General features: G+C 40.0%; 2 protein-coding genes across 18 annotated transcripts; both read right to left on the reverse strand.

The window, feature by feature from the left end:
• Positions 1–148: 148 nt before the first annotated feature.
• p2rx5 (purinergic receptor P2X, ligand-gated ion channel, 5) lies at positions 149–12114 on the reverse strand. 2 transcript variants are annotated; one of them, XM_049016922.1, is made up of 12 exons: positions 11325–11813; positions 8357–8507; positions 7858–7929; positions 7108–7183; positions 6767–6851; positions 6485–6565; positions 3455–3596; positions 3151–3275; positions 2741–2834; positions 2578–2643; positions 2262–2365; positions 149–925 (listed from the first exon to the last, which is right to left on the reverse strand). In XM_049016922.1, coding segments are annotated over exons 1-12 (1134 nt in total). In that variant the 5' UTR covers positions 11462–11813; the 3' UTR covers positions 149–924. The 2 variants fall into 2 exon arrangements, with proteins under 2 accessions (XP_048872879.1, XP_048872881.1); XM_049016924.1 differs by lacking the exons at positions 2262–2365; positions 2578–2643 and having other exon boundaries at positions 11325–12114.
• Positions 12115–18728: 6614 nt separating this feature from the next.
• On the reverse strand, positions 18729–22090 carry ubb (ubiquitin B). 16 transcript variants are annotated; one of them, XM_049016919.1, is made up of 3 exons: positions 21934–22090; positions 20679–20888; positions 18729–19082 (listed from the first exon to the last, which is right to left on the reverse strand). In XM_049016919.1, the coding sequence occupies exons 2-3, from the start codon at positions 20880–20882 to the stop codon at positions 18825–18827; spliced, it is 462 nt and encodes a 153-aa protein (XP_048872876.1). In that variant the 5' UTR covers positions 20883–20888; positions 21934–22090; the 3' UTR covers positions 18729–18824. The 16 variants fall into 16 exon arrangements, with proteins under 16 accessions (XP_048872876.1, XP_048872875.1, XP_048872873.1 ...); XM_049016918.1 differs by having other exon boundaries at positions 18729–18854; positions 20223–20888; positions 21934–22089; XM_049016916.1 differs by having other exon boundaries at positions 20223–20888; positions 21934–22089.
• Positions 22091–23554: the final 1464 nt, after the last annotated feature.

The following is a 23554-nucleotide window of genomic DNA, read 5'->3' on the forward strand; positions in this document are numbered from 1 at the left end:
GAGTGCCTGGAGGAAACTCCATGATGGTATTGGGAGAACATGCAAACTCCACACACAAGGAGCCATGACAGACACTTGAACCCTGGCCCCAGATGTGTGAGGCGACATTGCCAGTCAGGAAATATTAAAGTAAATGAAGAAACTGTGGTCCAGACTTGTTACAAAGCTTTAATTAATTTATCAAGTAACCAATACACTGTTTCCTGAAGCACACTATGAATATTGTGGCTTTTATGGTAGTAGCTTTTTTGTGCAATAGTTCTCACCATATGTTAGCTGTTTATGTAATGGATTCATTTCAGCTATTTAAGATTCTGACAACTACATCGTCTGTGAGAATCAAAAGAAACTTTTTGTTTGGTAAGATCTTTTTTATTATAGCAATTCAGGTAGTCACAAATATAACACAACTTCTCAGTATACCTAACAAAATTTGAAATTCATTTAAAGATTATTTTGCTACCAACTAGCAAAATAATCTCCAGACAATCGTTTAATTTTGTTGTCTGAAGAGTCATCTTCAATGGTTTAACTTTGACTGGAATCATTTACATTCTGAGTAGAAACTAACACTGGATGGAAACAGCAGAGTAACAAGGTATTAATGCATAGGAAGAGGTTGCTCATCCAGGAATTTAAACACAGCAATGAACTTCACCCATGGAAATGCATAATCACCTTGGGTCTAGCATTGCATTGTAGAAAAAGTAACACTGACATTTCACAGCCAAACTAGCCCGAATAACAGACATTCAGGTGGTTTGTTCTATGTGGCAAAGCAAATTTACAAAAGACAAGGTTCAGCATAAAAATTAATATAAAAACATTTTTCCTTAAAATAGATGAGGTGCTGTTCTTTTAGATTCACATTTTCAGAGCACATTCAGCATCCATGATGAGTAACTTCAAATTGCTGAGGAGGAGTCTGTGAAAAAAAGCATAGCTCCATATGTATCATGCATTTCATCTTCATTTAAAATTGTTGACCGTGAGTCATTTCAGCACTATTTATGATCATTAAAGAAATCACTGGAGTATTCTTAGCATGGTGTGATATTTCAGCTAACTGCGAAAATAGCATAATGCCTTCCAATGTTTTTAGCTGCATATTTTAAAAAAGAGAATCTGATCTATGTTTGAAAACATTTGCGATGTTTACTTCTTTTGCTTTCTGCAGGGACACTTTGTACAGAGCCCGGGACGGGATATGGGAGGAAAAAAAAGAAACATTTGCAAGATCTCGCAAAACATTAGTAACTGTGCTGTGTCCATTTGAAATACAAAAGATGGAATTTTGGCCTATTTATCAACTAATAAGTATAAACGTAAACGATATAGACATGTCCAGTGAAGTGTATTTAAACATTAAACTCTGGGGGACAATGCACAACATGTAACTTTCATATTATGTGTTTTAATACTCATTTATTTATACTAATTCACTGTCAGTGACTTTAAGCAAGACAGATGGGCTGTTGAACATTACGTGCGCACAAAAATTGAAATATATATATTAAAAAACACGTTGAAAGATATTACAGCCGGGAAAATGCATATAAAGCTAACTTTATCACGGTGCTGAAATTCCATTTCCATACATGTATACATCATCAATCGAGAATATCAGGGAGGCATACACGAAACCTTAACTCTGGCACCGCGGTAAAAATGATCTTGATTTGGTTTTCCAGCTGCCATACATCTTTCAACAAAAGCGAACAACACCGATTTTTAAGATTTATGTACGGTCGAATTTTACAGAATATTTCCGTGGTGGTGGTTGCACTTTATGATCAATAGGCCAGCTGTCTTTCTTAGTCACTGGCAGTGAATGGACATAGTTCAATTATTATTATTATTATTATTAATAATAATAATAATTATTATTATTATTATAAGAACACATAATATGAAAGTTACATGGTGTGCATTGTCCCCCAAAGTTTAATGCTTAAAGCACACTTAACTGGACATGTCTGCATCGTTTACATTTATACTTATTAGTCGATAAATAGGCCAAAAATCCATCTTTTGTATTTCAAACGGATACAACACAGCTATTAATGTTTTATGAGATCTCACAAATGTTTGTTTTTTTCTCCCGATAATGTTTTGCGAGATCTCACAAATGTTTATCTTTTTTCCTCCCATGTCCCCTCCTGGGCTCCGTAAGTTTGTAACACGCTGATCACAAAAAAATATTAAACCCCATAACTGAATCAGTTCCATTTAAATAAAATGGATAAATCAAAGGTCAATACCATTTGGAAGAGTTATACTGCATCACGGATTCAAATTTTCTCTCTCTGTATAGTGTGCTCTTCTTCATCATATATAACAGCACCAAGTCACAGATAAAAACTCCCTGAAATGATACCAAGCACTCATTTCAGAATTTTTGTAAAGCAGAATCAAGCATCACCACTATTATGACATTTTCCATTTGAAAATCCAAATTTACTGTTAGTTAAAAACAACCAGCTAGTGTTTTACTCATCCTTTAAACTGTATTCTCTTAGCACAACCTGTTGAGGTTGCTGAAAAACATCCAGAAAAGTCTTGTGTTTTTGTACTCACTGCACCCATCACAGCCAATCCAGAGCCAATATTAACTACAGTGGGGATTATATTAAACTTTCCGGCCTGAAATGTCAGCAAACAGAAATTACTCTTACTTTCAGTTCATACAGAAAAAAAGTTAGATTTACACCAAGGTTAAATATTTCAAGGGTTTACATACCTCTCCATTAACTATGATGTCGAATCGAATCCCACATACTTTATAAAGGGTACGATAAGTCTGTCCTGCCTCGTCTTTGTAATAACGAGCATACCTGGAAATCCAAGAAAACAAACACAATTTTCTATGCATATTTTTGTAACACCCATTCATCCCAGGTTAGTACAGGGCACAAGGCTGCATTTTTGTATTCGCATATTCAGATATTTTCCAACGTTATTCATGCCATGACAAGTGTTTGCTACTGTAACTTATTTAACAGTTTTTAAGTTTATAGTAAAGAAATTTCATGTTATCCCTATTTTTTATATAGCCAATGGCCAAATTATTTATTTGTATGTGTGAAACCTTATCAAATGTACCACTGATTGTGTGATACATCCAGCAGGGTGTCTGTGTGCTTGGGATACCTGAAGTTATAGCCAGTTGAGATGGAGTTGGCTGAGTGGTCTAGCCGAGTGAAGCGGTACTCCGGATTACATATGTCTTTATCGAGATCACAGTTCCACTCAATCATAATTGCGATTGACCCCCCCTGAACAAAATAAATTCAGTTAGTGAAGGTTGTAAGTCACCCAGGCATACAAGGGCACCTTCCTCAAACAATGGAAAAATCATACACCCATCGACAAATGTATTAACACTTGAGGAAATGCTGCATAATCTTGCAAATGTTATCTGAGTGAATATTTCATTTTGATAAATAGATCTTGCCTTCACAGCCATCCTGTTAAAATCATTTCCCGACCATGCAACAATATTTCCCAGCCGAAAGATGGGGCAGTACGGGTTGGCGATCTTATCGTACAAACAGCTCTTCAAGTAAGTTTCATTTTTGGTATCCAAGACATTTGATCTGTAAAACGGATAGAAGTAAAATTTGAAAAAAAAAACACACAATGGTCCTCTGTCTTATGGCTGTCTTTTCTGTCCAGTGACCAAATAATCAACTTATATACATAATAAGAAATCATTTGCTAATTAAAAGCGACTTTTAAAAAACAAACAAAAAAAAAACTATTCTTTTTAGAGCTGGACCCTTGAGCAAGGCCCTTCACCCCAAAATTAACCAGGACGGTGCTTAATTTCTGTTGTATTCTGCCGGAATCGCTCTGTTTTTGTGTTTGTGTTCTGCTGTTATGCCTTATGCAGGTATCCTGTTAACTGGTGAGAAGCGCATTCACACGCCAGTGTTTAAGTATCCTTGCAGAAGAGTTGTGATGGCAGATTTGTCAATTTTGGAAAAGTGAATTAAAACTGTCAATATTCAGAATTGATCATGCACATATTTCAGGTTACTTAAAATATATACTTAAGAACAATCTTTTTTAATAAGGGATTCAATTTTATATTCATAAACTGTTACAACACCTCTACAACGGCATGCATGTTTGTCATATTTTACAGTTACGCAGGACAAGTTGTTTTTTTCATTAGCGTGTGTCTTTTATTTATTTTGATTGGTTCTCCAAACTTGACAAATCTGCTTCTGGGTTTTGCAAAAATAAGTGAATGCATGTCGCATAGCCACGTGTTTCACCAGTTAACACAATCACCACTTAAACCATGACAGTGGCACCTATTTGTGTGGATCTGGCTGTTTTCTGATTAAAAAAACAATAATATCCATCCATCCATTTTCCAAACCGCTTATCCTATTGGGTCGCGGGCAATAATCCATCCATCCATTTTCCAAACCGCTTATCCTATTGGGTCGCGGGCAATAATCCATCCATCCATCCATCCATTTTCCAAACCGCTTATCCTATTGGGTCGCGGGCAATAATATCAAAAAATAAAATGAAATAAAATAAGTATGCATTTTAATTTACCAACCAATTTTCATGCGATTTAAAACTATATAGCCCCCTCCAGTCCTACATTTACACCTGTCTGGTGCATTACAAGTTATAAGGAAGGGTTTAACTGATGAGCAAGCAGGCTGGTGTGGTGTGACAAATTTGTAAAGCAACTAAAACATCCATATTCTTCATTTCTTATGACCTAAAATATGACTAGAATTCTAACAATAATGCAGGAGACTCTGTTTTAAAATATAATACAGTATAACATTGCTGTCCAACAACACTACATATGTTTCTCCTTGGACAGTGATGATATTATATTGGAAAAAGGTAAGTGAACGCATAGTATATTTGACTTTATTTGTGCATCTTCCTGACCAGGGTCACTGGGAGCCAGGCAGCACAGAACAGTATGTTGGGGTACACCCTGGGCGCAATGCCAGTCCATAGCAGAACACTAGGCTGAGGTACACCCTGGGCGCAATGCCAGTCCATAGCAGAACACTAGGCTGAGGTACGCCCTGGGCGCAATGCCAGCCCATAGCAGAACACTAGGTTAGGGTACATCTTGGACACAATGCCAGTCCATAGCAGAACACTAGGCTGGGGTACATCTTGGACACAATGCCAGTCCATAGCAGAACCCTAGGCTGGGGTACATCTTGAACACAATGCCAGTCCATAGCAGAACACTAGGCTGGGGTACATCTTGGACACAATGCCAGTCCATAGCAGAACACTAGGCTGGGGTACATCTTGGACACAATGCCAGTCCATAGCAGAACACTAGGCTGGGGTACATCTTGGACACAATGCCAGTCCATAGCAGAACCCTAGGCTGGGGTACATCTTGGACACAATGCCAGTCCATAGCAGAACCCTAGGCTGGGGTACATCTTGGACACAATGCCAGTCCATAGCAGAACACTAGGCTGGGGTACATCTTGAACGCAATGCCAGTCCATAGCAGAACACTAGGCTGGGGTACATCTTGGACACAATGCCAGTCCATAACAGAACATTAGGTTAGGGTACACCTTGCATACGATGTTGGTTTGTTCAGTGTTACATAGCACCTTTACAAAAGACAAACTTCAGCATCAAAATTGCAAATACATACATTTTTCTTTGAAATAGATGAGGGGCCATTCTTTTTTGGACTTTCAGAAAAAACTAAATTTAATGAAGTAATAATGAAGGGTGGTGTGGTGGTGCAGTGGTTAGCACTGTTGCCTCACACCTCTGGGACCCGGGTTCGAATCTCCGCCTGGGTCAGATGTGTGTGGAGTTTGCATGTTCTCCCCATGTCGTCGTGGGGTTTCCTCCGGGTACTCCGGTTTCCCCCCCACAGTCCAAAGACATGCTGAGGCTAATTGGACTTGCTAAATTGCCCGTAGGAATGCATGTGAGAGTGAATGGTGTGTGAGTGTGCCCTGCGATGGGCTGGCCCCCCATCCTGGGTTGTTCCCTGCCTCGTGCCCATTGCTTCCGGGATAGGCTCCGGACCCCCCGCGACCCAGTAGGATGAGCGGTTTGGAAAATGGATGGATGGATGGAATATTATTCTATGTGGTTTGTTTAACCATGATTTGTTAATATGGAGAGAACGATCAGACAACCTTCTACAGAATGTAGCGATAATGCACGAATGCAGAAATATCTCAAGTTCACCAAACATTCTCTTACTACTGTGCTCTTATACACAGTATGTCAGATCTGCACAAAGCTGCAGTTTTCACCACCACTCAAATCATGCATGATACAGCGTGTTATGCTAACCAGCTAGTTGGCTACAACATCCTGACTCTGACTGCTAGCTATTTATTTGGTTTTTTAAACAGGGAGCCCTGAAGTGGCTTTTTGAGTGGGGAGCCAGAAACAACAAACCCAACCCTATCTGTACACTACTGTTCTCTACAAGAAAAACCACAAGACTCACTTTGAAAAGTTAAAATGAGGAAACCTGATGAAATTCTTTATGTAGACAGTGAAGTTCACAGCACCCATTAGGGTGGCATCCCTGGAAAATGACAGATTTTCATTAGAAAAACATCAGTTCAAATCTTACTACTTATAACAGAATCATGCTATATATATATATATAGCATACAACAGAATTACTTTTTGACAGTGATTGAAGGTCAGTGACAAGATATCCAATCTCAACATTTTAAAATTAATTAGTTTTAAATTATAATAGAAAAAGAGCAGGTGACTTCACATTGATTTATGGTTGGTCTCGACTGGACACCAGCCGTAAATCTCACAGGTGCCTGTGGAGTTTAGGCACCGACCGCTCATTATCCCTGCAACAGACACAAATACGTACAAACTCAAGCTCATGTACATCCCAGTGAACGACATCCTGCTAGCAGCAGCAATCACAACCTCATATTCCCGACTTTAAGCCACAGGACCCTTAAGACAACCTTGAAGGTACTTGTGTTGTTTATTTAAAAGATAGGAAAATTAAATAAAAGTATTTATTGCAGAGACTAAGGCTGTCGTGTAGTACGTGTTTATGAACACCACATGCAGTCCAAGCTACGGCCAGCCACATACCGTGACTCGCTCTCACCGTAGCCTTCTCTATACAGTCGCCATCATCCTCACACAAAGCATCTACAACCTTCGTGCTCTGCAAACAACATCAAACCATTTATTAAGAGATGTTTGGTATGACGTCGGCATGTCTTATGCTTACTACATACATTATCTAAATATTTTTAGCAGTTAAACCAGAGGTCTCAAGGTACAGTTCATCTTTTGGCCAAAAAAAAAATCAAGCGTCTTGAGCTGAAGACCTTCCAGCCAACGGTCCCCTGGGTTAACCAGATACACATATTATTATTATAAGAAACACAATATTATTATTATTATTATTATTATTATTATTATCGTCATTATTATTAATAGTAATAATAACCGAGAGTTAATACATTTCCTTAGTTAATTAATGAGTTAATAAAGCATTCCTGCACATCTTTAAAACCAAAAAGCAGTTGAACTTTACAAACTGAAAGTAAAATTCAATTTTGGTGGCAGATGTACTTTCAGGAAATGCTACCCATTGTCACACAACTGCACTGTGGCAGGAACATTATTCATGTTAATTTACACTGACAAGTGAGATTATTTTCTAGTTGTTTCGGTCACATTGTCTGCCAAACCAGTGAAAACTGGACGGTGACACACACAGTGACACACACCTTTTTCTCTATGTGACAAATGATACAATAACAGCTCCTGGTATTACAAGGGCAACTCTCTACCTTTCAGTTTCATTCATACAGCACTGATCCCTGCTCTTACCTCTGCACAGTACCCCAGCCTCTGATTGGGCGTCTCGATGAAATTTGTAACAATAAAGAAAACTCCTTCGCCCTGTAACACAAAACTAAGTGTTTGTATATTGCAATCTGTTCGAGTCTCTTAGGCAATTGATGGTTGTCCCTCTAACTCCCAATTCGGTCCTTGGGGACCCACAATGAGTTTATGATTTTACTCCCTTGAGCTCCCGCGACTGTGGGTTCTGCGACTAACTCATAAAACACTTATGGAGCAAGCCACATCATCCTGGAAATTGCAGAAAGGCTTTTGCTATCTCATTCTCAACATTCAGTTTTAATTATTTAAATGCAATGACGTTCATTGCATTGTTAGATTTTTAACATGGAATTCAATAATTGAGGCCAGATACAATTGGGCATGCAAAGTATAATGGAAAGTCTGCTTTTTCTAATGCAGGATGTGTTTTACCAGTACACCATCTATCATGCAACCCTGTTATTCCTGACGCTAGGTTACTCACCTGTGGAGGAATGACATAATCTTCAGGCCCCCATACGTGGGATACATTCTGCAATGTATTGATGAGATTCATCCCCTTGAGCTTGCTAATCACGCTGCTCTGGATGCACTCCTCTCTTTCCTGATAGCCTTTCTGTATCAGGAAAACCCAGCTAACAAAACGCGCATATTAATTACCACTTAGCCTTAGACTTTACACTACAGGAAATAACAGCAAGATAAGCATTTTATAATTTGAATGTAAAAGGCTTCCAATATTCAGTACTGTACAAAAAAATACATTACGATCAGCAGAACAGTCACATGTCTGTGGGCCCTTGAGCACGGCCCTTAACCCCCAGCTCCCCAGGTGTCTCAAGGATCAAGAGATAACTATTGGAATTTTTAATAAGCACTTCTATAAATATTAGGCCTATATTATAGGGCATGACTGCACAACCTCCAAGCAATGCATTAATAATTTACAACCCCAAATCAGAAAAAGTTGGGACAGGGTGGAAAATGTGAATAAAAAAATAAAGCAGTAATTCACAAATGTCCCTTAACTTTTATTTCATTGCAGACAGTATGAACACAAGATAATTCATGTATTTTTTGGTCAACATCATCTGATTTGTAAATAAACATCCATTCTTGTCATTCAGGCTTGCAACACATTCCAAAAAAAGTTGGGACGGGGGCAATTCTGGGGTAGTAATGAGGCATAATAACTAAATAATGATGTGATTTGAAACTGGTGATGTTAACAGGTGATTGCAATCATGATTCGGTACAATAGCAGCATCAAGGTAAGGCCTACTCCTTCAGGAGCAAAGATGGGCAGAGGATCGCCAGTTTGCCATCAAGTGCGGGCAAAAATCTTTGAAATGATGAAGAAAAACATTTCTCAAAGAAAGATAGGAAGAGATTTGGGCATCCCGCCCTCTACAGTGCATAACATAGTGAAAAGAATCAGGGAATCTGGAGAAATCACCGTGCGCAAAGGCCAAGGGCGCAAACCTAAACTGAATGGCCGTGATCTCCGAGCCCTCAGACGGCACTGCATTAAAAACTGTCATTCATCAATAAATGATATAACTGCGTGGGCTCAGGACTACTTCAGGAAGTCACTCTCAAGCACTACAGTACGTAGCTACATTAGGAAATGCCAGCTAAAACTGTACTGTGCCAAAAGGAAGCCCTACATAAATAGCATCCAGAAGCTTCTCTGGGTTCGAAGGCATCTGGGATGGTCCATTGTGCAGTGGAAACGTGTATTGTGGTCAGACGAATCGGTTTTTCACATCTTTTTTGGAAGAAATGGACGCCGTGTGCTGTGGACCAAAGAGGAAAAGGACCATCCAGACTGTTACCAGATACAAGTCCAAAAGCCAGGGTCTGTCATGGTATGGGGTTGTGTCAGTGCCTTCGGCAAAGGTAACTTGCACTTCTGCGATGGCACCATCAATGCTGAGAAGTATATCTCAGTTTTGGAGGAACAAATGCTGCCTTCAAGACGATGTCTTTTCCTGGGACGCCCATGCTTATTTCAGCAAGACAATGCCAAACCACATACTGTGCGCATAACAAAGGCATGGCTGCGTAAGAAGAGGGTGCGGATGCTTGACTGGCCGGTCTGCAGCCCTGATTTGTCTCCAATAGAGAATGTTTGGCGCATTTTGAAACGAAAATTGCGTCAAAGAAGACCCCGTACTGTTGCACACCTAAAACATTGTTTGCAGGAAGAATGGGACAAACTAACACCTGCAACACTTAGTCACTTGATTTCTTCAATGCCTAAACGTCTTTTAAGTGTTGTTAAAAGACAGGGGAACTGTACAAAGTGGTAAATGCTGTACTGTCCCAACTTTTTTTGGAATGTGTTGCAAGCCTGAATGGCAAGAATGGATGTTTATTTACAAATCAAATGATGTTGACCAAAAAATACATGAATTATCTTGTGTTCATACTGTCTGCAATGAAATAAAAATTAAGGGACATTTGTGAATTACTGCTTTATTTTTTTATTCACATTTTCCACCCTGTCCCAACTTTTTCTGATTTGGGGTTGTATGTTGCAGATCTATCCTAATGGAATGTGTGAGCTGTTTTTTTTTTTTTTAAATAATGAAACAAACTTAGAAGTAACTGAGAAAACTATTAAAATCGGATAAATGAGATGAGATGAGACAAAATTCTACTAAAACAGTTCATACCATGCCAACAAAATTTTATACTTAATCTACATTTAACCTGATTGTTTATAATTCTCTTTATTTGCAATGTATTCACAGCAGGGGCGCCGCTAAGGGGGGGAAAGTTGGGACAATTCTAAGGGCCCACGCCCTTTAGGGGCCCCCAGAGATCTGAATGGGTGTGGTAGGGGGGCCCAACCTCATATTTTGTCATAGGGCCCAAAATTGCTAGCGGCGCCCCTGATTCACAGTATCAAAGATACAAAATAATTAAAGCATTTAATGTGATCACATTTAGCCCTGGTTTGTAAAACTCAGTCGGGATGAATTACAGATAGGCTAACTAAAGACCGTACCAAGAAATCTGTCCATGCCAAGCAATCTAAAAAGTCCTAAAACACGATAACAAGCAGCTTCATATACAAGGTTCTGTGAACGCTGCGAGGCATGCAAAAAATAGTAATAGTAGAGCTTTATTGTCATCTTAACCATATACATTAACATATGCATTAATTAAAGCGCACAGTGAGACGAACTAACGTCTTCCTAGGACCAGAGATGCAACGTACAACACAACAGGACTACAGCACACTCAGACAGATCGACAGTAAGGCTATTTAGGAGGGGGTCATAAATAATACCTGTACATATATCTCTAAATATAACACATCTACATATGCCTAAAAAAATAATATCTAAAAAACTTTTAGGAGGGAGAGCACATCAGGGAGGCTGTGACAATACAATATACACTATACAACAATAGACTATGAGAAATAAAATTATTTATCTTACCCAATTATATATACAAGCACTCCAAGCTGGAAGAAGCGGAACAGCAGGCCGACTTTTTTATTATTGGCGATGACATACTTCTCCGTTTTGTAGTCAAACACCGAGAGGAAGACATTCTTGCAGCCTCCTCTAGCCATGATCTTCTGGGAAGGTAGACAGGTTATGAGAAGTGCACCGGCAGTGGCAGGAGAGCAACGGCTGGCCCTCCTTTCTTACTTTCAGTATCACTTACACTTCTTATGCCCTACTGTGACAGGTCAATCTGAGTGCGGTTTACGTGCAAACGTTAAAAAAAACACTTAGTATCAATATGTTTTAACATGATAGTCAACAGAAGCTACACTAGTAGTTGTCTTGTTACACGTTAAAGTGCGACATGGTGTTAATGTTTCTGCCACGCAACTATACTGAAAAGGGAGTATAAAAATAAACCGGCAGTTACTCGACACTGCGCTAGGTGCGTTGCGTCTATGTCAACAGCTGCCTTTGACTTGCGCAGCAGTAATCTTTCCGTTAACACCCCCACACACGGTGTGCGTCCTCCTGTGTGTAATTCTGACATTTTGCGTTCAACATCAGTACACAGCTAGGTGTCATTGTAAAGTCAAAGCGAGTCATATTAAACAGGTCATCTTTACAAACACACTGTTCCTAACAAAAGAGTTTATGACTCCAGATAATATTGTAAAATTTGCCATAAACAGCCTTATCCCAAGCCCAAGATCCCGTCAGAAGACAAATGTTGGAAAGTCATTTATTTAGTATTTCAGCCGTGTGATTGACTGGCATCTTGTCCGTATTGTTCCCGTGCCTCCTGCCCTCTGCCTCCTGCCCACTGCCTCCTGCCCTCTGCCTCCTGCCATGAGCACAAAGTGATGCATGTGAAAATGTTCTATTAAGACTTCAAAACCCAGTCAAAACAAGTTTAAGGTCACCTGTAAAAAAATAGCATCCATCCATCTTCCAAACGCTTGAGTAGAGGGTAAATGTAGCAATTAAAAATTTGACACCATGCGGGGTGGGCTGGTCACTTTGAGGGTAACACTCTGGCATTGTTACATTTCTGCACTCATTCTGCACTAAAGAGAAAATAAAGATATAAAATGTTTCCACTTAGATCTCTGTGTTTGTGTTGGTTTCATACAAGAGGTTTCATTCATTAGGGGTGATTATTTGTGTCTCTAAATTGTACTGGCATCCCATCCAAGGTGCAGGCTGCATGGGCCAGGCTCTGAGCTTTCTATGACCATAGCTGGATTTATCGTTTATCGAAAATACAGGTTAGTTACTCATGTATTTCAGACCTAAAAATATCTCAGCTTAAAGTACTTTGCAAAACATCTTTATGAATTTATTTGCTTGTGCATTTATAGCTTATGTTCTGCAGATAATTAGGTATTGTAATTGTTGAACAGTAACAATTTTTTGTGAGTTGTGTAACAGGAAAGTAGTAAGTGGTAGTAACGGAACAGAACAGAATTTTTATTGCCACTCTTTACTGATGATACAAGTGAAAGTAATAAACAAAAAATCTTAATTTCAATATGCAGATTTTCTCACAACCTTCAAAAAAGGATTCTTCCGGAAACAGCTCAGCTAATCTCATCTCTTACCCAACAAGGGCGTAGATTTGGTTTCAACATTGACTCGAACCAATCCAATCCCCAACACCCACCAAACCCACCCACACACACACCCACACACACACACACACAAGTCATGAAATGTTCATGAACAATCCGATTATTTTCGACAGCTATTTAGTATGAGCAAAGGGAACCAAGTTGTACATGATCGCTGATTTTTTATCATTGTGCTCAAATCTCATATCCTGCTCCAAATCCTACATTTTTGTGTGTACACACTAAAGAACAATTCACTAGTTCAGTGCAGGGCTTATAGTAGTTGTATCTGGATATTTCTCTCGATTTTATTTAATGTTTTTCTATTTTTTTATAATACTTGAAGTATTGTTAAGAAGTTGGCTGTAGTATGGGCCTTTTGCACAAAGTATTATTACTATGAGTTGTTTTGCTATGCATTCTTAAAAAAAATCCTGTGTGAAATGTTTCTCAGATGATTATCTATTTGATTTGTACTAAAATGTATTTTGTACAAAAGTTGTGCCAATAAAAAGTTTTCAAATACTAAGTTTTGCATAAATTGCATTCAAGGCAAGGCAACTTTATTTACATATCACATTTCTTACAAAGGGTAAATTCAAAGTAATTCATTTACTGACAATGCAGAGGGATATGGTGTCACCTTGTATGATATTTACAATGGTGATCATTGGCAATAGGTCTGGCCATATGAGTAATTTAGTGCTGCTAAACCTAGTCCAGACATGCAAAATGAAATTGTATTTGTGGAACGTCTGAATCCGATCCAGATCTTACCATATCATTAGGGGTACAAGCACATCGTGCTAGAATGCTATTGTTTTTGTCCTAGAGATTATTTCGCAAATAAGCCTAGTAAGCCCGCCCCCAAAGAAAAAAGGAAAAAAGAACAACGGGCAGTTCTCAGAAAGGGAGACACCTGTCATATTATGTGGCTTTCTTCAACGAGCCGTTATTCACATCATTAACACACTTCAAAACGTGGCTATTCACTGAATATACAAAAACAATAATTGGACATTACACCAAAATTACAACCCTAGGAAATACCTAGATAACAGATCTGCCAAAAATTTGTGGCCTCAAAACCCTTTCAAAAAAAATTTTTTTTTTTTTAAACTGTATATTATAAGAATCAACAATAACAAAAATAGTATGGTTGGATCAGGTCAGTAAATCATGTTTCAATGATATAGACATTTTTTTTTAAAGAGCTGTCTTTTACTGATAGCACATTGCTAGAGGTAAATAACAGTGGCACAAAAAGGAAAGCAGACACTTTACACCATAATCACACTCAGGGTAACCACTATGCAACCACAAACACACCATGGTAAAAATTAATTACATTCAGTACTTATAGCACAGCAGTATTTACCTTACCATTATATTACGGGGGGCATCCCACCCCCCCCCCCAATGGCATCTACCACCCCCCACCCCCTTGAAGGTCAAGTTAATTTTATTTAATGTTATTTTCTATATACAGTGAGGGAAATAAGTATTTCACCCCTTGTTGAATTCTTAAGTTGATCCATTAATAAAGAACTGAGAAGTCTGTAATTTCACTGGTATGTTTATTTAAACAGCAAAAGATAGATTATTAACAAAACAAGCAAGTAAAAATCATTATGTAACAGTTGCAAACCAATTTGTCATTTATCTAGGGAAATAAGTATTTGATCCCTTAGAACACATACTTTAGTACTTGGTGGAATAACCATTGTTTGCAAGCACAGCTGTCTGACGTTTCTTGTAGTTGGTCACCAGGATTGTGTGCAGATCATCAGGAATTTTCATCCACTCCTCTTTGCAGACCTCCTTCAAATTTCTAAGGTTTTCAGGCTGTCACTTGGATAGATGAAGCTTGAATTCCCTCCATAGATTTTCTATGGGATTAAAGTCTGGAGACTTGACCATAATGTGCTTCTTCTTGAATCACTTCTTTGCTGCCTTATCCGTATGCCTAGGGTGGTTGTCTTACTGGAAGACCCACCCACTGAAGGGGTGGCTGAAGGGAGGAGGTTCTCATCCAAGATTTTACGGTACATGGCCCTATCTATCTTTCCTTCGATGCAGTGCAGCCGTCCTGTACCCTTGGCAGAAAAACACCCCCAAAGCATAATGCTTCCACCTCCGTGTTTGACAGCAGGCATGGTTTTCCTAGTCAGTATTCTTTTTCCTCCAACCACAGCGAGTAGAGTTGATGCCAAAAGGCTCGATTTTGGTCTCATCTGACCACATAACATTTTTTCAAGCCTCATTGGAATTATTCAGGTGTTCACTGGCATACTTCAGATGGGCCTGAACATGGGCCCTCTTGAGCAGGAGTACTTTGCGAGCACTGCAGGATTTCAAACTGTAACGGCATATGTCACCAATGGTTTTCTTGGTGACTGTGGTCCCTGCTGCTTTGGAATCATTAACGAGCTCCTCCTGTGTATATCTGGGGTTAGCCCTCACCATTCTTAAGATCAGTGATGCTGCGTGAGATAAAATCTTCCTTGGGGCCCCAGACCGAGGGAGAGAGACAGTTACTTTGTCTTTTTTTTTTTATTTTGTCATTTGCGAATAATTCCACCAACAGTTGTCACTTCCTCACCAGGTTGTTTGCTGATGGTAATGCAGCCAATTCCACCTTTGTGAAGGTCAACAATCTTTTCTCCAACGTCTCTTTGGTATTTCCCAGAGTGATACGGTTGAAGACGTAGACAGGTTAGTGACCCAAGAATACTATTTAACAAATTAGTGCAATTAAATGACAATGATGGCTTGGTATCTGCTAATACTTAATTAAGTATTATTTGTGTTGTGTTAGTGCACATGTACTTGACCTAATTTCTTGCTGGCTTGTAGGGGATCAAATACTTATTTCCCTAGATAAATGACAAATTGGTTTGTGGCTATTACATAATGATTTTTTTTGCTTGTTTTGTTAATTATCTATCTTTTCCTGTTTAAATAAACATACCAGTGAAATTACAGACTTCTCAGTTCTTTATTAATGGGTCAACTTAAGAATTCAGCAAGGGGTCAAATACTTATTTCCCTCACTGTAGCGCCAGATCACAACAGTAGTCATTTAAGGTTACCTTTCCTATAGAACAGGTCTATACATTGTCCTTTTATTAAACAAACTAAATAACTTTATGTCCATCCATCCATTTTCCAAACCACTTATCCTACTGGGGCACAGGGGGTCCGGAGCCTATCCCGGAAGTAATGGGCACGAGGCAGGGACCAACCCAGGATGGGGGGGCAGCCCATCGCAGGGCACACTCACACACCATTCACACACACTTGCACTCCTACGAGCAATTTAGCCAGTCCAATTAGCCTCAGCATGTCTTTGGACTGTGGGGGGAAACCGGAGTACCCGGAGAAAACTCCATGACGACATGTGGAGACCATGCAAACTCCGTGCACATGTAACCCAGGCGGAGACTCGAACCTGGGTCCCAGAGGTGTGAGGTAAGAGTGCTAACCACTGCCCCACCATGCCGCCCTTGGCCTTGTCATTTATCTTATTTACACAGCAGCTTGTCATTTTTGTCTCTACATGGTCACGCGTTTACAATTCTCCTTTGCTCTCTGTATCGCGTATGGTGGAGTAACACCCTGATGCGTGTACAGACACGTGCACGCACACACAGGTGAGCACACTCCCATCAGCGGACAAAGAGTGTGCATCGGAAAATATGTCCCGTGCAATGTCAGGCCTATCAGAACTGGCTCACCAGTATATAGTATGCACATCACTGGCACTACAAATCCTATGTGAACTGACACATTGGCATTCAAGCGAACTCCCTCCCGCCTCTTGATTGGCATACTCATCATAGCATAGGCATAGATTTAGGGGGGACATGCTCTCCCTCAATGTTGAGTTGGGGGGACTATGTCACGCCCTCTCAGGCGAAACCCGCCGCCCACTCGTCATCAGCTCCGCCCAAGTAGGCAGGGTTCCCCAGGTGTTCCATATGTCTCGCTAATGAGACTCCCAGATATGCAGGGAACACAGACAGCTCCCTGCGAAGTATTGTGCCATTTTCCATGAGCCTTACCGAGCAATTACTTGTCTCTCGTGGTCCCACTATTCCTTACCTGTTCTGTATTCCTATTGTACTTGCCTTACCTTGTCCTCTTCCTCTCCCCAGACTCGCTCCCATCCCTGACCCGTCTTACCTGCTGATCCCGGCTTCTCCAGTTCCCCTTTCCCTGTGTGGTCGTGTCCAGTGTGATCGTGTAGGACTGACCTTCTGGCTTTCGACCCCAGCTAACGGCTTATGACCATCCTTTTCTGAATACCCCTTAAGTGTATCGCGCTCAGCAATCGCATTAAAACATCTTGCTGTGCGCATATCTGGATCCTCGCCTGGTTATTCTGCCTCCGGTCAGACTATCCCCCTCAATAATATCAAATGTAATTCTTGGTTTACACAAAAATAAAATACAAACAATAAATATTGTTAGTTTTTTTTCTGACAGTTTTCACCAAGAAAACCCCTACCCTCTGTTAAAATGGTTTAGTTTGAACTTCTGCTCTGAGGTATGAGGTATATAGTGCCAGACCATAAAAATGAGTAAGAAACCTGTCAAAAACAGGGAAGAACCTGGCATATATTTGGAAAACACCATAAAGTTTGTCAGTTATGAAAAAATCTGAATTATTTAATTCATAAACAGTGCTGGCAGAAATCTTACTGTAACAGCAATTGTTCATGAACAAAATAACTAACTGGACACAGCATGACTAAAGAATCCCCATATAATTCATTTTTGATTGCCTGAGATAAAACACTTTCACTGGAAATGCTCAGCAAAAAACTGCTTATATGGAGAGGAAGACATGAAAATTTATTCCACTGATGTTTTTCTTTTTAATGTGATCTCTCATTTGTTTAATGTATAAGCTTGGTTTGTTCTTAATTATGAGATGTCATGGGAGGTCATATTTCTGTATGAATAATTCATCATAACACATCTGACTCAATTCAAGACTTTTTCCATAAATATTAACCTGATTTGGGAATCATATTCAACCCAGATTTTAATTTTGCCCCCCTCATTGACTGACTTTTACACCACTGCTATAGGCCTCTCATCAGCCTGAAATCCTTTATGCTGATTTTCAGAGCTGTTAATAGAACAGCACCAACAATGGAGTCTTGCATGTAATCCTTTTCAGTCACACATTGAATTCCATCGTTATCCCTCCAACAAGTTAAAAATAATTATAAAAATAGCTGTACAAGCTTGTGTGGCCTGGTAATACAAAAAGCTACCCTTCAGCATCCAGTCAGGAACCCTGGATGTTCATGTATTTTACAGTTGTCTAACAAAAACAAAGTGCTTATAGTGTTTTGATTTGTTCTTATGACGTACTGGTGACTCATGGGAAGCTTAGTTTAGCAGCATTTACACCCAAGTCGGCTGTGTGACTTGTATGAAGTTAGACAAAACAAGAATCCACTAAATAACTATGAGGATTTAATCACATGGTTACCTAATACAGCAAATCAAGGAGGTCCCAAGAACATGACTGTACAGGGGAAAGGATCTAAACCCTCTCCAAGAGATTCTGCTGGACCTGCATACCTCATATTAGTTATAATTATCTGGCTTATATACATACCTAAATACGTACTGAATGTGACAAATTGAATTCCAACTGTGTTCTCATTTTAACAGTAAATACTAAAGGTTAAAATTTATACTGCCCAGGAGCACTATTACCAAGAAATCAGTCCCTTTAATTTTATGGTAAAATTACAAATAGACATTTTGGATTCTTGTCATTTATTTATTTGAACACTACAACATACATAACCCAAACTGGGATAAAACACAAATAGAAAAAGTACAGGAATGGGGAGAGTTACTGCCCCCCTCTCAGACGCAGCACCAGGTGCAGGGTGGATTCCTTCTGGATGTTGTAGTCGGATAGCGTGCGACCATCTTCCAGCTGCTTGCCAGCAAAGATCAGCCTCTGCTGGTCAGGGGGAATGCCTTCTTTGTCCTGGATTTTGGCCTTCACGTTCTCAATGGTGTCACTGGGCTCCACCTCCAAGGTGATGGTCTTGCCTGTCAGGGTCTTGACAAAGATCTGCATGCCACCCCTCAGACGCAGCACCAGGTGCAGGGTGGATTCCTTCTGGATGTTGTAATCGGACAGCGTACGACCATCTTCTAGCTGCTTGCCGGCAAAGATCAGCCTCTGCTGGTCAGGGGGAATGCCTTCTTTGTCCTGGATTTTGGCCTTCACGTTCTCAATGGTGTCACTGGGCTCCACCTCCAAGGTGATGGTCTTGCCTGTCAGGGTCTTGACAAAGATCTGCATGCCACCCCTCAGACGCAGCACCAGGTGCAGGGTGGATTCCTTCTGGATGTTGTAATCGGACAGCGTGCGGCCATCTTCTAGCTGCTTGCCGGCAAAGATCAGCCTCTGCTGGTCAGGGGGAATGCCTTCTTTGTCCTGGATTTTGGCCTTCACGTTCTCAATGGTGTCACTGGGCTCCACCTCCAAGGTGATGGTCTTGCCTGTCAGGGTCTTGACAAAGATCTGCATGCCACCCCTCAGACGCAGCACCAGGTGCAGGGTGGATTCCTTCTGGATGTTGTAATCGGACAGCGTGCGGCCATCTTCCAGCTGCTTGCCGGCAAAGATCAGCCTCTGCTGGTCAGGGGGAATGCCTTCTTTGTCCTGGATTTTGGCCTTCACGTTCTCAATGGTGTCACTGGGCTCCACCTCCAAGGTGATGGTCTTGCCCGTCAGGGTCTTGACAAAGATCTGCATGCCACCCCTCAGACGCAGCACCAGGTGCAGGGTGGATTCCTTCTGGATGTTGTAATCGGACAGCGTGCGGCCATCTTCCAGCTGCTTGCCGGCAAAGATCAGCCTCTGCTGGTCAGGGGGAATGCCTTCTTTATCCTGGATTTTGGCCTTCACGTTCTCAATGGTGTCACTGGGCTCCACCTCCAAGGTGATGGTCTTGCCCGTCAGGGTCTTGACAAAGATCTGCATGCCACCCCTCAGACGCAGAACCAGGTGCAGGGTGGATTCCTTCTGGATGTTGTAATCGGACAGCGTGCGGCCATCTTCCAGCTGCTTGCCGGCAAAGATCAGCCTCTGCTGGTCAGGGGGAATGCCTTCTTTGTCCTGGATTTTGGCCTTCACGTTCTCAATGGTGTCACTGGGCTCCACCTCCAAGGTGATGGTCTTGCCTGTCAGGGTCTTGACAAAGATCTGCATGCCACCCCTCAGACGTAGCACCAGGTGCAGGGTGGATTCCTTCTGGATGTTGTAATCGGACAGCGTGCGGCCATCTTCCAGCTGCTTGCCGGCAAAGATCAGCCTCTGCTGGTCAGGGGGAATGCCTTCTTTGTCCTGGATTTTGGCCTTCACGTTCTCAATGGTGTCACTGGGCTCCACCTCCAAGGTGATGGTCTTGCCTGTCAGGGTCTTGACAAAGATCTGCATGCCACCCCTCAGACGCAGCACCAGGTGCAGGGTGGATTCCTTCTGGATGTTGTAATCGGACAGCGTGCGGCCATCTTCTAGCTGCTTGCCGGCAAAGATCAGCCTCTGCTGGTCAGGGGGAATGCCTTCTTTGTCCTGGATTTTGGCCTTCACGTTCTCAATGGTGTCACTGGGCTCCACCTCCAAGGTGATGGTCTTGCCCGTCAGGGTCTTGACAAAGATCTGCATGCCACCCCTCAGACGCAGCACCAGGTGCAGGGTGGATTCCTTCTGGATGTTGTAATCGGACAGCGTGCGGCCATCTTCTAGCTGCTTGCCGGCAAAGATCAGCCTCTGCTGGTCAGGGGGAATGCCTTCTTTGTCCTGGATTTTGGCCTTCACGTTCTCAATGGTGTCACTGGGCTCCACCTCCAAGGTGATGGTCTTGCCAGTCAAGGTCTTGACAAAGATCTGCATTTTCCACTAAGCAAAAAAAAGCAGTATGATAAGGATTAAGTACACTTCTTTGTGACTAAAAACAAACAGCAATTATTTACATGATTTTTCCTTACGTATTTGAAAATTACGTAGCATTTCAGATTCAATCAAGCACCAATTTCAGCCTCATGACTAACAATTAGGCCTACACAGATTCTGTGCTTGCCTGCCCATATTCATTCTTCATAAGTGCCCAATTCTCCTATGGGTTTGCTAGATAATTTGAAGGGTATTCTAAAAAATTAACAAGTACATCAGCATGTTAATGTTCTTGGAATTTCCACAGATTTTGGCAAGAATATTTCCTTACTTTTCATTCAGAATCATTTAATAAAATTAAAATACTTTATATCAAAGCATTAATTAAGCAAATATTCACGGAAATCTAAGATTAGCCAAGTTATTACCATGTATCAGCAGAGTAACAAACGATTATATTTTGGTAGAAGTGGATGGCCGCACACTGTTGGATTTTAACTAAATTACCGAACTTTAATATTAAACATCCGTTGAAGTTACAGAGAGTTACAAATGACTACTTTTACAAATATATAAATGAATGCAATATTATCGAGTTCTACACCATTGAATTTTAAAGCAAATGCGAACATATTCTATGTACAATAAAAACAATTTATTCTAAATAAATTAGGTCATAGAAGGATTCCATGTCCCTAACACATTCTCAGAAACCTGCTTGATCCAGTTTTAAGGATTGACCCAGTTAGACCAGCAAACTCATCAACGCCATTTTGTGTTGTAACTAGCTAGAGTCTAAAATGAGTCGGCATTTCCAACAAGGTACATAAGCGGAAAATTAAAATCAACAAACGATTTTCCTGAAAAAAAGATTGGTGCCTAATGTCAAAGTAAAAATAAATAGCATAAACAAACTAACGTCGAAAATAACACTATTTTGATAACTATATTGCTCGGCAACTGCCTGTAATTGCACGGAAGAATACGCGAAGACAGTAGTACTTACAAAATAAACACATAATAAGCATAAATCTAAGAAAGAAAAACATACCACTTGATATGACGCTGAAAATCCGGCGCACAAAAATAATCTTCAGTTTCTTCCCTTCTGTAGTGCTTGCTCCAAGTTTTCTCAGTCGACGTTTCAAATGCGTTTCAAACGCCGTCTACTGTATTTATACAAGTGAACTGTAAGGACGTCATGCGATAGTATCCTTCCGCTAACAAAACAGTGCCAGGTTTTAATCGTAAATCAAATGTAGTTTATCATGAAATTTTCAGAAAAAAATAGTGTAATGATATAAATACCACCATTACATTATGTCGTATGACTGCTTCTTTATCTAATTTATAAAATGATGCTTGCGGAATGATATGTAAATTTTTCGTAAACGAATAGTCCAGAAAATACCAGAAGGACTCATTTCAGAAGTGTCCACCTCTCAGTAGTTGATTGGTTCGGTAGGTTGTTTGTCGGATATTGTATTGGAGGATTAGGGAATCACTCGAGAAACGGGTGGATATGTTTTCTAGTTACGCTGCAAAACATAAAGATACCAAGAATTTGCTATGTCATTGCGTGGAAGTATTTTGTGTTTTTGTTAAACAAGCTTATTAACCGATTCCCAGTTTCCTTGCTTATTCAGTTTTCATACTGCACTTAAAACAGTTTTTGGAGTTTCCAAGCAGATAAATAAAAAGGACGTGTTGATGTTGTTTTATTTCCTCTCTTCATTCACGTAACCTGTATGTTTATTTGTTTAATTTTTCAAGTCAGACACAAATACATGGTGTAGTATATTATAATCAGAAACTTATTTTTAAAATACATGTGTCTACCAACACTTTATATGGAAAGAAATGTGCTGCACACAGACAAATAGACGTAACGTGAGTCAGAAACATGTTGTCGATGGTTTTATTATTGAAATAAAAGCTGTTGAAGACCCAGCAGTTAAGTAGTTACATTGATACATTGTTGGAAAGTTAAATGTTAATATTAGTGAAAATGCAGACCAAGATTTTGAAGAATGCTTAGTAACTTAATTTGTCCTTTATATGTGAGACAATGAAACAAGTTAGGTGTACATATGGCGCTAGAGGTGATTGTTTTTTATTATGTCAAATATAAGCCATATTTTAAATCCGTAATAGTGCATCCTTCCAGGTATATATGAAAGTGGATTTTACACTATGATTAGTTTTACATACGTAACAGGAAGGTCAATGCAAATATTTTAACTAAAGGCTTCAGTGTAATGGAAAAAATCAGGTGCTGGATAATCTTGTTTGACGACATTTTTTAAGTTTAAGAGTGAATCATGAAACCAGCAGTGAAAATACTTCTACTGTCAGTATTATGGTATATTAAATATTGATTAAGATAATTAAACAGTGAAATACAGAGATTTCAGACCTCAAGTATGGGGAAGATTGTTAAATATTGAAGATTGCTAATTATTAAACATGAGTATAGGTATGAGCCTACATTTTTTTAAAATACAAATAGGCATGGATGACGTACTTAAGCATACTCAGACAAGGATAAAGGGCCTCTGTGCCCTATCAGAACAAGTGGTACATGAAATATATAAGGTGTAACACCAATAAGTACAACAATAACAACATATACTGACTTTGTCGACAAATAATAATAATCGCTAAATTGCCCA

This window comes from Brienomyrus brachyistius, chromosome 6, assembly GCF_023856365.1.
Source record: "Brienomyrus brachyistius isolate T26 chromosome 6, BBRACH_0.4, whole genome shotgun sequence".
Lineage (NCBI taxonomy): Eukaryota > Metazoa > Chordata > Actinopteri > Osteoglossiformes > Mormyridae > Brienomyrus > Brienomyrus brachyistius.